Source organism: Octopus bimaculoides, chromosome 9 (assembly GCF_001194135.2).
Source record: "Octopus bimaculoides isolate UCB-OBI-ISO-001 chromosome 9, ASM119413v2, whole genome shotgun sequence".
NCBI lineage: Eukaryota > Metazoa > Mollusca > Cephalopoda > Octopoda > Octopodidae > Octopus > Octopus bimaculoides.
Genome location: NC_068989.1, coordinates 28,950,209 through 28,965,361, shown reverse-complemented (window position 1 = coordinate 28,965,361; position 15,153 = coordinate 28,950,209). Strand labels below are relative to the sequence as shown.

At 36.1% G+C, this 15,153-nt stretch overlaps 1 protein-coding gene across 1 annotated transcript in view; it reads right to left on the bottom strand.

Moving 5' to 3' along the window:
* The window catches only part of LOC106883455 (uncharacterized), a 78,436-nt gene that overhangs the window by 15,049 nt on the left and 48,234 nt on the right, over positions 1–15,153 (bottom strand). The window contains exons 5-9 of the mRNA XM_052970513.1: positions 13,559–13,728; positions 10,774–10,993; positions 9,543–9,610; positions 4,533–4,697; positions 2,934–3,125 (exon numbers count right to left, since the gene is read on the bottom strand). Coding sequence (XP_052826473.1) covers positions 2,934–3,125; positions 4,533–4,697; positions 9,543–9,610; positions 10,774–10,993; positions 13,559–13,728 — 815 coding nt within the window. The remainder of the gene's footprint in view (positions 1–2,933; positions 3,126–4,532; positions 4,698–9,542; positions 9,611–10,773; positions 10,994–13,558; positions 13,729–15,153) is intronic.

The window sequence follows — 15,153 nt, the reverse complement described above, 5'->3', positions numbered from 1 at the left end:
GGAAAGCGGACGTTAAACGATGATGATGATGATGATGATGATGTATGCAAACATACATACAATCATCATCATCATCCTTTTTGCTATCAAGACTTGATATTTAAAAAGCCTTAATGACTTTAAACGCTCTTGTTTTATTTTCCCCACTTCCTCTCGCTAATCAGTAAGTTAAGAGATATATGCCTATGTCTGTCTCCATGGTTCTCTCTCTGCTGTGTCCGCATCTGTCTGTATGTGTATATCTATGTGTCTATAATGTATTTATATATGTGTGTGCATATATCTATATATATACATGTGTGTATATAAGACACAGATAAGGAAATAATTTATTCTCCAACACAGAATAATGCTAACAGAAGAGCAGGAACAGGATAAAATATAAGGAAATTTCCTTATCTGTATCTTTCAATACATCTCAACCCTTCGGAAGCAAATTCTATTTACTTTCATCATAGTTTGAATTTAACATCAGCGTCTTATAAGCTAGATTTATAAGCTCAAAAATTGCAGATTAATTTGCCAGTGAGCAGTTCAGTAAAGCACTATGACTGGTAATCACAGGGATGTGAGTTCATCTCACATGGCTGACCATTGGCAAATTTTTCTGCAAAATATGGATATTTTATCCTGTTCCTGCTATTCTGTTAGCATATTCTGCGTTCGAGAATAAATTATTTCCTTAGTTAATCAGGTGAAACACGAAGGAGTCATACCCAATGACTGGTGTAGCAGCATCATAGTCAACTGCTACAAAGGTAAAGGTGACGCTTTAGACACAAACAATTACAGAGGTATCAAGTTCTTGGACCAGGTAATGAAGGTCACCAAGAGGCTCATAGCCCAACTAATTAGGGAGAGAGTCAGTTGAGATGGGATGCAGTTTGGGTTCGTTCCAGGGAAAAGCACCACTGATGCTATATTTCAGGTAAGACAGCTGCAGGAGAAATACCTAGCCAAAGATAAACCTCTGTACTTGGTTGACATGGGAAAAGCCTTTGACAGGGTCCCCCGCTCCCTTATCTGGTGGTCAATGAAGAAACTAGGGATAGATGAGTGGTTAGTGAGAGCTGTGCAAGGCATGTACAGAGACGCCGTCAGTAAGGTGAGGGTTGACAACTAGTACAGTGAAGAATTCCGGGTAGAGGTAGGGGTCCACGAAGGTTCAGTCCTCAGCTTCCTCCTATTTATCATAGTCCTCCAGGAATTCAAGATGGGATGCCTCTGGGAGCTCCTCTATGCTGATGACCTTGCTCTAATTGCTGAGTCACTATCAGAACTAGAGGAGAAGTTTCAGGTGTGGAAGGAAGGACTAGAATCGAAGGGCCTTAGAGTCAACCTAGCCAAAACCAAAGTCCTAATAAGCAGGAAGGTAGACAAAACACAAACCCCTTCAGGTAGATAGCCTTGCTCGATCTGTAGAAAAGGCATAGGTAGAAACTCTATAAGATGTACCCAGTGTAAGCTATGGACACATAAGAGGTGCAGCAATATCAAAGGAAAGCTAACTAGCAAGATAGTTTGTGTATGTGGCAGATGCTCAGGAGCAATAAACACTGAAAATGTGCAGAAAACAACCTTTGCCACACTCCAGGGAAAAAAACTAGAAGTAGTTGATAGCTTCCGCTACCTAGGTAACCAAGTCAGTAGCAGGGGAGGGTGCGCTGAAAGTGTAGCTGCTAGAATAAGAATATCCTGGGTAAAATTTAGAGAGCTCTTACCTCTGCTGGTGACAAAGGGCCTCTCACTCAGAGTAAAAGGCAGACTGTATGACGCATGTGTACGAACAGCCATGTTATATGGCAGTGAAACATGGGCCGTGACTGCTGAGAACATGCATAAGCTCGCAAGAAACGAAGCCAGGTATGCTCCGATGGATGTGTAATGTCAGTGTGCATACTCGACAGAGTGTAAGTACCTTGAGAGAAAAGTTAGACCTAAGAAACATCAGTGGTGGTGTGCAAGAGAGACGATTGCGCAGGTATGGACATGTGACAAGAATGGATGAGGATAGCTGTTTGAAAAAGTGCCACACCCTAGCAGTTGAAGGAACCTGTGGAAGAGGTAGACCCAGGAAGACCTGGGATGAGGTAGTGAAGTACGACCTTCAAACTTTAGGCTTTACCGAGGCAATGACTAGTGACAGGGACCTTTGGAAATATGCAGTATGTGAGAAAACCCAGCAAGCCAAGTGAGAGCATAATCTGTGACCTCTGCCAGAAGTGTAGCCAGTTCACTTATTCGTATCTTTACTTCATTGGACACTAAACTCTGCTTGCGAAGACCTGTCGAGGCAAGTGAATTTGAAATCTGAAATCGAAATCGAACCGAATCCAACGACTGGCACCCATGCCAACCTCTCCTTCATTAGACACTAAACTCTGCTTGCGAAGACCTGTTGGGGCAAGTGAAATCGAAATCGTAATTGAACCATACTCGATGACTGGCACCTGCACCAGTGGAGCACTAACAGCACTGTCCGAGCGTGTTCATTGCCAGAGCAGCTGTCTGGCTTTCCGTGCTAGTGGCCCGTAAATAGTACCATTTGAACATAATCATTACCAGCGTCGCCTTCTAGCACTTGTGCTTTGGCACGTTAGAAAATCATTTGAGCGAGGTCGTTGCCTGTGGAAAGCCACAGAAACCATGTCAATGCTGGTGATGACTGTGTGTATGTGCGTATGTGTGCAATACATATTACAGTAATGTTATTACATATGTTGCATATATTGCATGAAATGCATAAATTAATATGTGGTATGGAATAAACAACATTTATTTATGGAAACATTTGTAACATCAGTTTGACTTCTCTTTTTTTAAATTAAATTATATATGTGTGCGTGTGTATGCATACACATACACACGTTTGTATATATGTGTATTACTGTAATAAATAGCAGTGAGAAAAAAAACAGAAAATAGAGGCTGACCTTTTCTTTGTTGGAATTGTGTCTGTGGCAGGTAATATAAACTGGGTATGGCCAGTCACTGGTCTCAAAGATAACCCCAGCAGCATGAGCGCAAGTAATGTGGAAAGACAATGTACATCGTCCATATGAACACTGTGCACAACTTCCATGAGTACCATCTGACTTGGCTTTAGGATGACAGTAGCAGCATTTCTGAAAGGTCAAAATTAAACTAAATTTATCTCCAGTTTATACAAACTATTTAATTATGTGATCAACAGATAAGTTTAAATATTAATTTAAATAGTGTAACCTGATCTTACTGTAGCTAAACTTTTCGATCATCACAGGAGAGCGAAGTCTTTTCCCACCGCCACCCAATAAGTCAAGCAAACAGAAAGAAAAACAGTTCAAGAATATAACACAATATCACTACAAATGAGGTTTGAACTCTTGGTCAATAGGCTAACAAATTAAATTCACAACTACTTTGCCTCTGAAATTGGCTGGAATAGTTATTCTGGAAATGGATTATTGCTGATTCTACTGATGTGCCACTTCCATCATTATCATCATTTAGCATCCATGTTCCATGCTGGCATAGGTTGTAACATTTTTTACTAGAAACGATTTGATATACAAAAGTTTCTATTACCAATTCTGTGAAAGCAATTATAAAGTGAACAGGTGGAAAAAGGAAAGAGAGACTGTGTTGATTTTCAAACAGTGGCAGAAGAACAGAAATATAAATTAGAGAAGAACAAAACCAGTAAGATTATTGATAACAATCTACTGACTGAGTGATATAGATGGCCAACTATGAGCAAATCCTACTACTGGAACAAGACAAAAAAGATTTAGGTATATTGTGGTAATTAAATAATTAATCATCAATAGAAATTTCATGTGTGTTTTGGTACTATGGTCATTTTTTTTATAGCGTAGTCAGAGAAGTAAGGGCAGTGCTCATGACATTTGTTAGACCTCTGAGACTAGTGTTGGCAAGGAAGGAAGAAATTTCATATTTATGATTATGAAAACAATGAATTTAAATTGAAAGATGAAGTTGTTCTTAATAGGTTGACCTGAATCTATAGTAGAAGAAACTTGTTCAAGGTGTAATACAGTGAGATTGAACCTGGAACTACATTGATTGCATAATTTAACTGCATGGTCACGTCAGATATTACAACAAAATAGATACACCATAAAATCATGGTTTAAGAGAAATTGAGAAAAAGAAGTTATTTCTATTTATAAATTTTCTCATTTCTATCAGTCATCTAGAATAACTTAACATTTCAATTTGTCTCATGAAAACATATATGAAAACCATTTACCAAGCTATGGCTTCAATGCAGTATATATTCCAGTAACCATTTCCTATAGAACATGGCCATGTAGACAAAAGGAAAAAAAGAATAGGAGTTATTGCTGCTTCACCCCAGATTGGCCCTGATCAAGCAAACCTGCCAATTGTGACGACCCCATCTTTCTTTCAGATATAAAGTATCCAGAACTATATCACCCAAACATCCTTCCTGAGGATATGGTAGGAGGAAGCTTTTGTTGTTATTTCTAGAAGAAAAATTAATGAGAAACTATATACAACATACTTACCAGTTTGGCCCTTTTGGGAGACATTTTCGACATATCAATGGGTTCACGTGCATCAATGTCCCGAAAAGAGACATCTGGCAGAGAAATTGCACAGACTAAGTGACACCAGCGACCATCAGTCGTGAGTTTCAAAGCTCCCCCACGCAAGCAACATAAACTGCATTCCTGAAGAAGACACAATATAGTAAGATGATTAACAAAAACAATACAAGGTTTCCAGTACAAGAAAAGAAAGCATCTTTAAAAATAAAAATGTTCATATAAGCTTTTTTATCACATCATCATCACAACTATCATTATCTATTTAATCCTTATGTTACTGTATTTCCAACTAAAACATGTAAATTATGCTTCTTATAGTGCAACTTGAAGTAGATAAAGCTATAAAATCTAGTATATTGGCTAGACAGCCTTCAACTTTTTTATTATCCAAGGGTTTTTTTCTTAACCCAATATTCTACATGCTAATATTAATAGCTTTATCTACTATGAGTTTCACTGTTAAAAACATTGTTTATTTTGTATCTCTTGAAGTGTCTGAATTCTTATAATGTAAACACGTCTTATGTGTTTCAGTTAAATTCTAAAATAATCATGAATTAAGACGTGTAAAACAAATGTAACATTTTTTTTTTTTAGTAATATATTCAAGGAGTGTTTTGAATACAACTTAATAGGTTTTCTTCTTTTCCTCATAAATCCGTTAAGAAATTTGTTTCAATATTGCTCTAATTACAAGTGAACCAGGTAAAATAGGGAATTTGAAGTTGATTAAATTTTGTTTAGCTATAACCATGTAAAATGAGTTATTAGCCAATATTATAGTACAGTTATACTACTAGTTCTATTACTAATAAGTTCACTTACTATGCTCTGCTAGGGAAACATTTACAGAATTGATTTGTTTCTTGCAAGATATCACATGAACACAACTAATGATACCTAATCAATGAACCATATTAATCCTTTCAAATATACAAAACTTTGTTTAACTTCAATTTAACTTCAATTTTTGGTTATTTCAAAAACATGCAAGTTTAAATCATAAATACATAATCATACAACTCCTTAAAATTACAGGCCTTGTGCCAGAATTTGAAACCATTTTCATCATCATCATCTTAATTTATTGTGATATTAATATCAAGTCTGCACAGAGCAATAACTAATTTCATTGAATAATGAGCAAGTTCAAATCTTGTCAGTCAGCTTCAATATAGCACTATATCCCACCAACCGCCTGCAGAAACTATTTACTATATACAATTCAATAGACTACAGCTACTCCAACACTTCATCTGTGTCTATATGTGTGTAATGCAATGGAAATTTAAACAGAGTCAAGCGGTACACCAAAACCTAAGTAGCAAAGTGGGTCTTTTCAATGAGTATCTTTCATATAATGAAACGCAATGTGTTTCCCCTAGAGGGAAAGAAGAGTAAAAGAACAGATGGAGTGGGAGCGGGTGACAGTCACAAATGCTAAAGCAGGTAATATCATTTAGAGGCTCTGGTAGTTTAGTCAAAATAAGCTGCAAATTTTTATTGTAAATTGTACTTACTTTACTATTTCACTCTCTCACACACACACAAATATATATATATATATATATATATATATATATATATATATATATATATCTTCTTAATATATAAAATCTGTTCTGTCTGTTTGTTTGTGCACTTATAACTCGAGTATTGTTCATCCGATCATGCTGAAATTTTAAACATGGATACATGGGGCATGCCGTAATCTAAAAGGATTTTCAAAATTGTTAGTTTCAAAGTGAGAATCGCTATTTTTGTAATCTTTATGTTCTGTTTGTTCTGTCATTAAAACAACCAGTTGCTCAGATGGCTGGCACATACCATTTCACTAGCAGCAAGGGGAGTGTAGGATGACAGTCTGCCAAAACCGTCACTATGCTGTCTCTCTTAATCTTTAGTTACAGTTTCTCATTCAAACTACATAATAGGCAGAATTGTTGGATTAAGACAGTAGGGTATTTTGAGGGAGATTTGGCTGCTATTTCTACCAGGTCTAGCTACCATGTAGAGGTCTCCCTCATTGGCTTATACATACATATATAACATAAATAAAATACTTAAAGCAACAGGCATCAAATGCAAAAGCCAGGGTCCATGCAGTGTCATGGGCCAAAAAAATTTCCAACTTCTTGCCTAATGCGAGCCCAGAGCAATCTGTTATCTCTTACACTATTTCAGTATTACGTCTGTATTGTAATGTGAGATATTGTCCTATATATTATATATTTCTTAGGCTTTCCAAAACCGAATTACAGATTTTGACGTATGGGGTGTCAAAAGTTTCAGTACTATTTTGGCTACAAATTAAACTTAATTTCCATTCACATATTTGCATTTCAAAAATTTAATAAATCTTTTCCATAAATCAATTATCATAAAAATTTTATATGATGACGTCACATTTTCTGCATGTGTGTGTACCTTAAAAGACATCAATCATCACGACACACACCTTCATTCACTCACTCACTCTATCTCTCTTTCTCTCTCACATACACACGCACAAGTACATACGCACGCGCACACACGCACGCACGCACGCACACACACACGCACACACACACACACACACATTCATTTCATATAGACGTACATACATCTTTCACTTTCTTTCTCTGTTCTTTTCGCTTTCTCTTCTTTCAATTTCTGCTCTCTTCAAATAAAATTTTTAAGGGTACAACTGCTTACTAAAATAGAGATTAATGTATAATTTCTTTCTATGTTCATAATTTCTTGTTTACAATATTGGAAAAAATATGCCACCAAAGAAAAAACGTAATCTGTCCAGAAACAAGTATAAAGCAAGGAGGACTATAGAAAACTGAAGGTGAGAGTCTGAAGAGAGAAGCTAGATGAGATTTTCTCAAGATCAGCAAATGCATGTTGCAGTACTTAATGCTGGATCATTAAATCAATGTTTTAATGATTAGACAGAGGTCCAATAGAATAGCTCTCAGAAACAGACTACGTACAAATTTGTTCTTCACAACTCCTGAAGCTGTTTCCAGATATGATCCATCCCATTCTTATAAAATAATAACTCTGTCCAAATTGGTGTGCTAAACACAAATTGTCTTTTCTGTAGAGCTTTAAAATTATTTTCCAAATGAAACAAATGGTATGTGCTGCTCAGGCAGTCAGGTAACATTGCCAGCACTACCAGCTCCTCAACCGCTTATGGATCTTCTAGAAGGCATTTCCATCCTGTCAAAGGATTTTCTGAACAATATCAGACAATACAACTCTGCAATTGACATCGTTTGGTGCGTCTAAGAAGATAGACAAACATGAATTTATGACGACGTCAAAGTTCAAGGACAAGTCTATCACCTCATTGGTTCCCTGTTACCTGCAAATGAACAACCACAGTTCCTCCAAATTTATTTTATGAATGATGTAGGACAACAAACCCAAAGGAAGTGTCAACATTTCAGATGATGGGTCATGTTAGACACAGCGCCGACTGCTGCAAAAGAGAGTATATCCAATGACAGCTTTTCAGTGAATTCAAAAATCACATAACCCCCAAAGGTTAGGGCCTGAAATACTCCAAACGGATGCATAGCATGTTGCTTAGTCGAATTAGCCCACAAACATTTACCCCACAAATATTTTGTTGTCAATGCTGCACTTTCCCAACTGTAATATATTATATACAAACTATGCTGTTTTAATCTCAAGCAATGCCAGGTGTCTCTGCTCATAATATATAAAACCCATTCTGTCTGTCTGTCTGTTTATAACTTAATTATTGTTCATCCGATCGCGCTGAAATTTTAAACATAGATACATGAGAAAGAGGGGCATTCCATAATCTAAAAAGATTTTCAAAATAGTTAGTCTCAAGGTGAGAATCACTATTTTTGTAATCTTTTTGTCCTGTTTGTTCTGCCATTAAAATCAACCAGTTGCTCAGACATCCGGCACATGCCATTTCGCTAGCAACAAGGGGAGTACAGGATGACAGTCAGCCAAAACTGTCGCTATGCTGTCTCTCTTATGACGTCCAATTCCACTTGAAGTTGTATATATATATTGTGTTATGATTCGTTATCAATCAATTATCCTTATTGAGAAGAAACAGTCAAAAGTAACCACCACATAGAATCACCAAACATCTCCACTACTTCCAAGTTAACCCTTTTCACCTTTACAGCTGACATGAAAAGCTATGCAAAAAAGAGAAAAAAATTGACTGCTATTAAAACGCATAAAATTTTGTCTGGCAAGGATCACAGGATAGTTTAACTGACTTCTGCATTTCTGTGACATACGTTAAAAACTATGGCTTTTAAGTTCAACATAAAATTTATGTCTAGCTTTTCAAAAACTAGCATTGAATTTTTGGACACAAAGCGAAGTTTTCTGGAGGTAGAATAGTGACAGAGTTTTGCAAGCCCACGTCATCCTACATTTACCTCCACTGCTGCTCTGATCATCCACATCATATAATTCAGTCAAATTTTAAATCCAAGTCTTTGAGGATAAAATGGATTTGTATTGATATAGGGGATTACTGGAAACATGCAAATGCTTTTGTACACCATTATGTCAAACACGGTTACATTGAATCCTGATTAAAAGATATTGCAAATGACATAGCTAAGATTAGCAAGGAAATCAAACTTTCACGCATAATTTTAGCAAACAAAGTACAATATATGACAGAATTCCTTTAGTGATTAACTGGCATTTTAAATGAGATAGAAATTAATAACAATAATAATAATCTTTCTAAATTTGAGGAGGTGCAAGTTGATCACATTGACCTTGGTGCTCAGGTTAGGTGAGGTTAGTGCTGATGTCATTCAGCTTAAAGTTTTCCAAAGCAATTATTGTTGGCTGAGGCAAAGTTCCAGACAGTTCCACTTTTGAGGAGGTAGATTTAGAGGAAATGTTGAATACATGAAAATAGATATTAGTTGTGTTTTGGAAAGATTTAATAGACATTTTTATACTTACGGCAGAAAAAGCCTTCTTTTTACAACGTTGACACTTCCAAATGGCAGTTTCTTTAGCGCCATAGCAACCTAAATAATTAAAGTGAGAATAATTACACAATGATGCAAAACCACAAATCAGATGAGGATGGTGAAACACAGTATATGACTGGTTGTATATTTTATGAATCTTAAAAGGATACATGGATTTGAATTGAAAATGTTAAGAGAGATGAAACTAAACATTTAGTCTAATGTTCTGCCATTTCTGCCTCTAAATCACATTTAATAATGGTTTATAAAATAGTTAGCTGGATTTGAAGAACAAAGAACCATTACTAAATAAATACCACAGGTATTTTGTAAATAATTTTATTGATTCTGTCATTAACATCGAGGTAGGTGTGATTATCACTGCATGGTTCACTCTACAACCATGTGGTTTTGGGTTCAATCTCACTGTGTGGCACTGCAGGTAAGTGTCTTCTACTATACACCTTGTGAATGAATTTGGTAGATGGAAACTGAAAGAAGCACATCGTGTGTGTGTGTGTGTGCATGCATGTGTATAGCTATGTGTGCATGCATGTATGTATATGTCTGTGTGCATATATTATATGCATAGGTCTATTTACATTTGCACTCTGTAGAAAATCATAAGGTTTGAGCAATACTGTTGTCATTTCTTCAACAAATCATTTGCTTCAAAACACCAGAAATTTTTAAATAAAAGAGATCCCTTACTTGAAAACAGGTAAGGCTGTAAAACAATACTTTGATAATATATTTGTCAAACCCATCTAGTATGGAAAAACAGGTATATAATGAATGAGTGAACAAAAGTAATAATAATAGATTTCTAACATAGGTAGAAAGTCTCAAATATAGAGGAAGGAGTATAGTGGATTTAAATGACTCCAACTCTTGACTGATATTGATTTTTAACAACTCTGCAAAGACCAAAGACTAACTATTGCACCCAATGAGATAATGTTAATAACACTAAAGGACAAAGTATGGATGTGAGAATCGTCTTTCCATCCTCACTACCATCTCCACTTATCTCTATATGCAGATGGCAATGAATACTATTAGTTATGGTAAAAAGTCCCCCTTTTTTTCAGCAGAGCAGTTAAGAACAGGGAAAAAAGGAAGAAAGAAATGAGTTAGAAATAGCAAGGTGATAAAATCTGGCCCAAATAGAAACTCTGTTTTCAAGTGCTAATAGAGAGCAACTACTAAACATTACTCACTTGCATGAACACAAACTTTGCAAAGCTGACATATTAGAAGCTTGCTCCAGGATTCATCATCAAAAACAGTTCCATTTTCTTCTGGTCGTGGATTCTCAGAGCTAATTGCAAAACATATTTCTGGTATCACAGGCAAACTTTGATCTGGCAAGGATCCAGTGGACTTTCCAGTTTTTTTGTCTGTTTTTTTAAGCAAAATAGATTCTCCCTCACTGTCAAACTGGGAACAAAACAAACAAAAAAATTGTATTGCAGAAAAAATTATTTTGAAAATTTAGAAAGGAAAACACAACTATTTTATGTTGTTTCGTTAAAAATCATTAGAGTGATAGTTAATAAAGTAGTCAATAATGTCAGTGATTTGGAAATTTACTTCTTAATGAACATGGTTTCACACTTAAAAGTGAAGTTACATTAGAAATGCTCTACAGAAAAACATGTATATTGTGTTTATAATCATACCTCCTCAAATCACACAAAATACATGCATACTTATATCATGATCATCTTCATTATTTAACATAATTAACAGTTGTCTTCCATGAGGCATGAGGTAGATAGTTCAACAGGATCCAAAAAACCAGGAGACTGCATCATGCTACAATATCTTCTTTGACAGAATTTCTATGATGGGTGCTCTTCCTAATGCCAACCACTTTACAGAGTGTACTGGGTACTTTTTCATGGTACCAGCACTAGTGAGGTCACTAAGTAACTCACAAAAGTTATCTCCTCAATTGAATGAGGTGTAGATGTTGAGAGGTTAAAATATGACAGAGGAACAAGTGTCTTGCATGTCATTGGGTACAACACATTCCTGTACAAAACGATTGAATATATGGCTAACTAGGCTATATCTCACTCTACCAGATATTTTAAGAATCTCAGCAGTAAGTCCTGATGAACCATCGGTTTTCCATGTTTTCATATCCTTAACTATCATAATGCTGTCAACTAGAATGGCTGGTTTACATTAGGAAGACTCTTTCTGTCATGCATTCTCCATATTTAATAGTCTTTCATAGAAGCATTTTCATGCCTCTTTTCTTAAAGAATCAGGAAGTGCAAGTGTACCACTATTCATCCATATACACTTCTTTCCAACAACGTCTCTATTTTCTCTGATACACTGTCATACAACCCAGAACACTTCATGCCTCTTATCCTTGCTTTCTGCTCCTTTCTTTACTAAGTAAACTTATCACCTAGCTTCCCTTCTGGTATAATATTCAGTTATTCTTATTCTTCCAATCTTTTCAAGCCTGTCACTTCACTTTTATGGCTCTATCTACTTCATTGTTCCACCACTTCATCATCCGAGGCGAACCACAGTTTTGGTTTGTAACCTTCAGTATCTCCTACTCCATTTCATCAAATACTTTAACTAGCATTTCTGGCAGTACTCTCTCTCTCTCTCTCTCTCTCTCACTCACTCACTCACTCAGGTGTGTGTGTGTGTATTTGGTGAAATACATTGGTATTCAGTATAGGAACATTTATAATCCTTAGCTTCATAATAATGGCTCTTCATTCAGGTATAAAATAGCTGCTGATAATCAGAGATCAGGCCAGCCAACTTTTAGTGTACCTGTAGAATTTTATAATGTTTCATCTCCAATGATGGGGTAAATAATTAAAAAAAAGATAATCTTATAACAATACATCTCAGACATTTCATTAAATGCTTTTATGGAACATTTATCTGTATATGCAAGCTATGTTTAATATCAGCATGAAACATCTGATAACCAAAGCTTAAGGAGTGAAAAGGCAGAAAGAGTAGCAAACCAAACTAAATGCCATGTGGTGTGACCTTATGTTTCAAGTTTATATTTTGTCTTGGTGAACATAGCCTTACAACCATCTAGTACCAGTCATGTACTCAGGTCAACTGAACTGACTATACCTTTCTCGTATAAATTTGTAACTTTGTACACAAAGAAATAAATATCAGGCTTAACAATACTTCTAAGTAAAATGAATAGATCCTTGTAGTCACTCCACAAACACTTAAACCCTTCAAGAAATCCTGAGACAGATTCAATACAATGTGGGTGATAATTCTGGTCCTTCTAATTACAGATATAGAATCCATCTGACATGCATCCATACATTTTCTGGCAACTCAGAAAGTTTGAGTTGACTTAAGGTTATGACAGCAAACACTCACTCAAGATTCTGCAAAGTGAGATCAAATCTGAAACCTGAGGAGTGCAAAGTGAACTTCTTAACTTCTGATAACAATTAAGACCACCCTACAGTTTCAACTTTATTCTTAATCTCTAGATACACCATATCAGTGTCAACAAACCAACATCTTCACTTTGTATTTGATGTTGTAGTTGTTTCATTTTACTTACATTATTAATGTTGTTTAGGCAAACATGAGTGGGTGATGTCTGTCTAAACATCATCAGTAATGTAAGTGAAATGAACCAGCTAATCATCATTAATATGGATATATCTGATCACAAAAATTGTCAAACCATTGATTATATTGAAATATAAATCCACTATGATTGATTTGTTTATCCCTTCTGCTTATCTCATTTTCCAGAGTCTTAAACCCATTTCATGTTCTTCAATTATCAAATTTACACAGAGATACACACAGGAGAGCTTCTATATGGCTACTCAAACCTGCTACAAACACCAGGATGGTCATGGCTGGAACGCTTTTGATCATAGGTTCAGAGCTGACATGGGGATAAACAACAACGCACACAGCATATAAACGAGAAAGTCATAAAACAAGTCAGAATGTGTGAAGAGACAAGATACATACCTCAACAGGAGTGAACAGGGAACACACTGAACAACGAGGCTCCAGTTTTGATACTGCAACATTGAACTGAATCTCAGCTTTTAGGCTGGTAGGGGCATCATGCCAAAGGTTCAGAAAAGGTTTAGCCCACTTTTCATTAATCTCACAGCTCTCCCCTGAACCACTTGTGGCTATCAAATATATAAGTAGGTACAAAAAATAAACTGGTGATGATGATGACAATAATGATAATGACCATAGCGTTGATGATGATAACGATAATAACAATTCCTTTATCTAGAGTTAGTGCACTGGGGGCCAACACAGTACCTTACTGGTACATATTTTACCATTGTCAAGTTAAATTCCAACAAAGATGACTGTAAATGTAATAAAACATTTAGTCTGATAATCTGCTGTCTCAGACATAATAAACTCTCACACCATCTGGTGTCAGTGTTTATTATGATCACTACTGATCACTATCGCTACTGCTTACTACACTACTCTACTTCTCTAGTTCCTAACATGTATTCTATTGACATCTGTTCAGGTTTTTCACTGTTGATACACAAACATTATTCTCAACAAACTGATATACAAAATGTTGCTACTTGGGAATCTATCAAATGGCCTAACACTTTAACATTACTCTGACCGTCACTAACAACTAACACTAAGGAAACTAGAAAGCCTATGCAATTGTTCAACCTGTCAGAAATAACAGCCCAATCTCCCTCAAATCACACCTTGCTATCTTAAGGAAAAAAAGAGGTACATAGGATACTATCTAGATAAACTACATATGAACAGACAGGACAGTCACAGTTAGAATGCGTCTGATCACAAATTTGCTTGATCATAGCTAAGCTGAAGCTAAAAGACAACAATAATTGGCACAATATAAGTTACTCCTCTTTACAAAGTTTGGGGTATGGGGATTTAATACTTTGCAGAAGCAGCTTGAAGAGTGAAAATGATCAAGCAGAACAGACAAGAGTGAGATCAGTGGTTTTTATTATGTCAACAACACTACAGTGTGCTGCATTCATCATGGACTTAGTTTACCTAACTATCAAACCAATCCTCTGATTGTTTTTTTTTTAAATCTGAAGATATTCACAGAGTCCTAAACTCTCATTTCATATTATTGTAAATATGGTGAGTACCTTGTTACTTTATAATACTGAATTCAAAGTTTTGAAAAGGAGAAGTTCTGCAAAGCCAACTTGCTATCGGTACACATGTAGTGAAACCTCTCTTTCGGGTGTTCATTTACAAATGATAACGTAGCGGCTAACAGCTAACTTTCAGCCACTTGGACCCTTGTGTCCATCACCCTGATTTGTCTCCAGTTCTGTTTTGCGCCAGGGTGCATACCGACCAATCGTGGCCTTCTAATAAGGTCATGTGAGAGTGTGTTTTCTGCCTGTTTCCGGTGAGCCCTTTTTCATCTATAAATAAGCCTGCTTCAACCACGCCAGTTTGTCTAATGACTTCAGACCTCTCACAGGTCTGGTCGTTTGACCACACACCAACCAGCCAGTTTCCAGCAACGACGCCAACACCACCACCGATCTACTGTCTACTACAATGTCGTCGCCAGCACCAACACC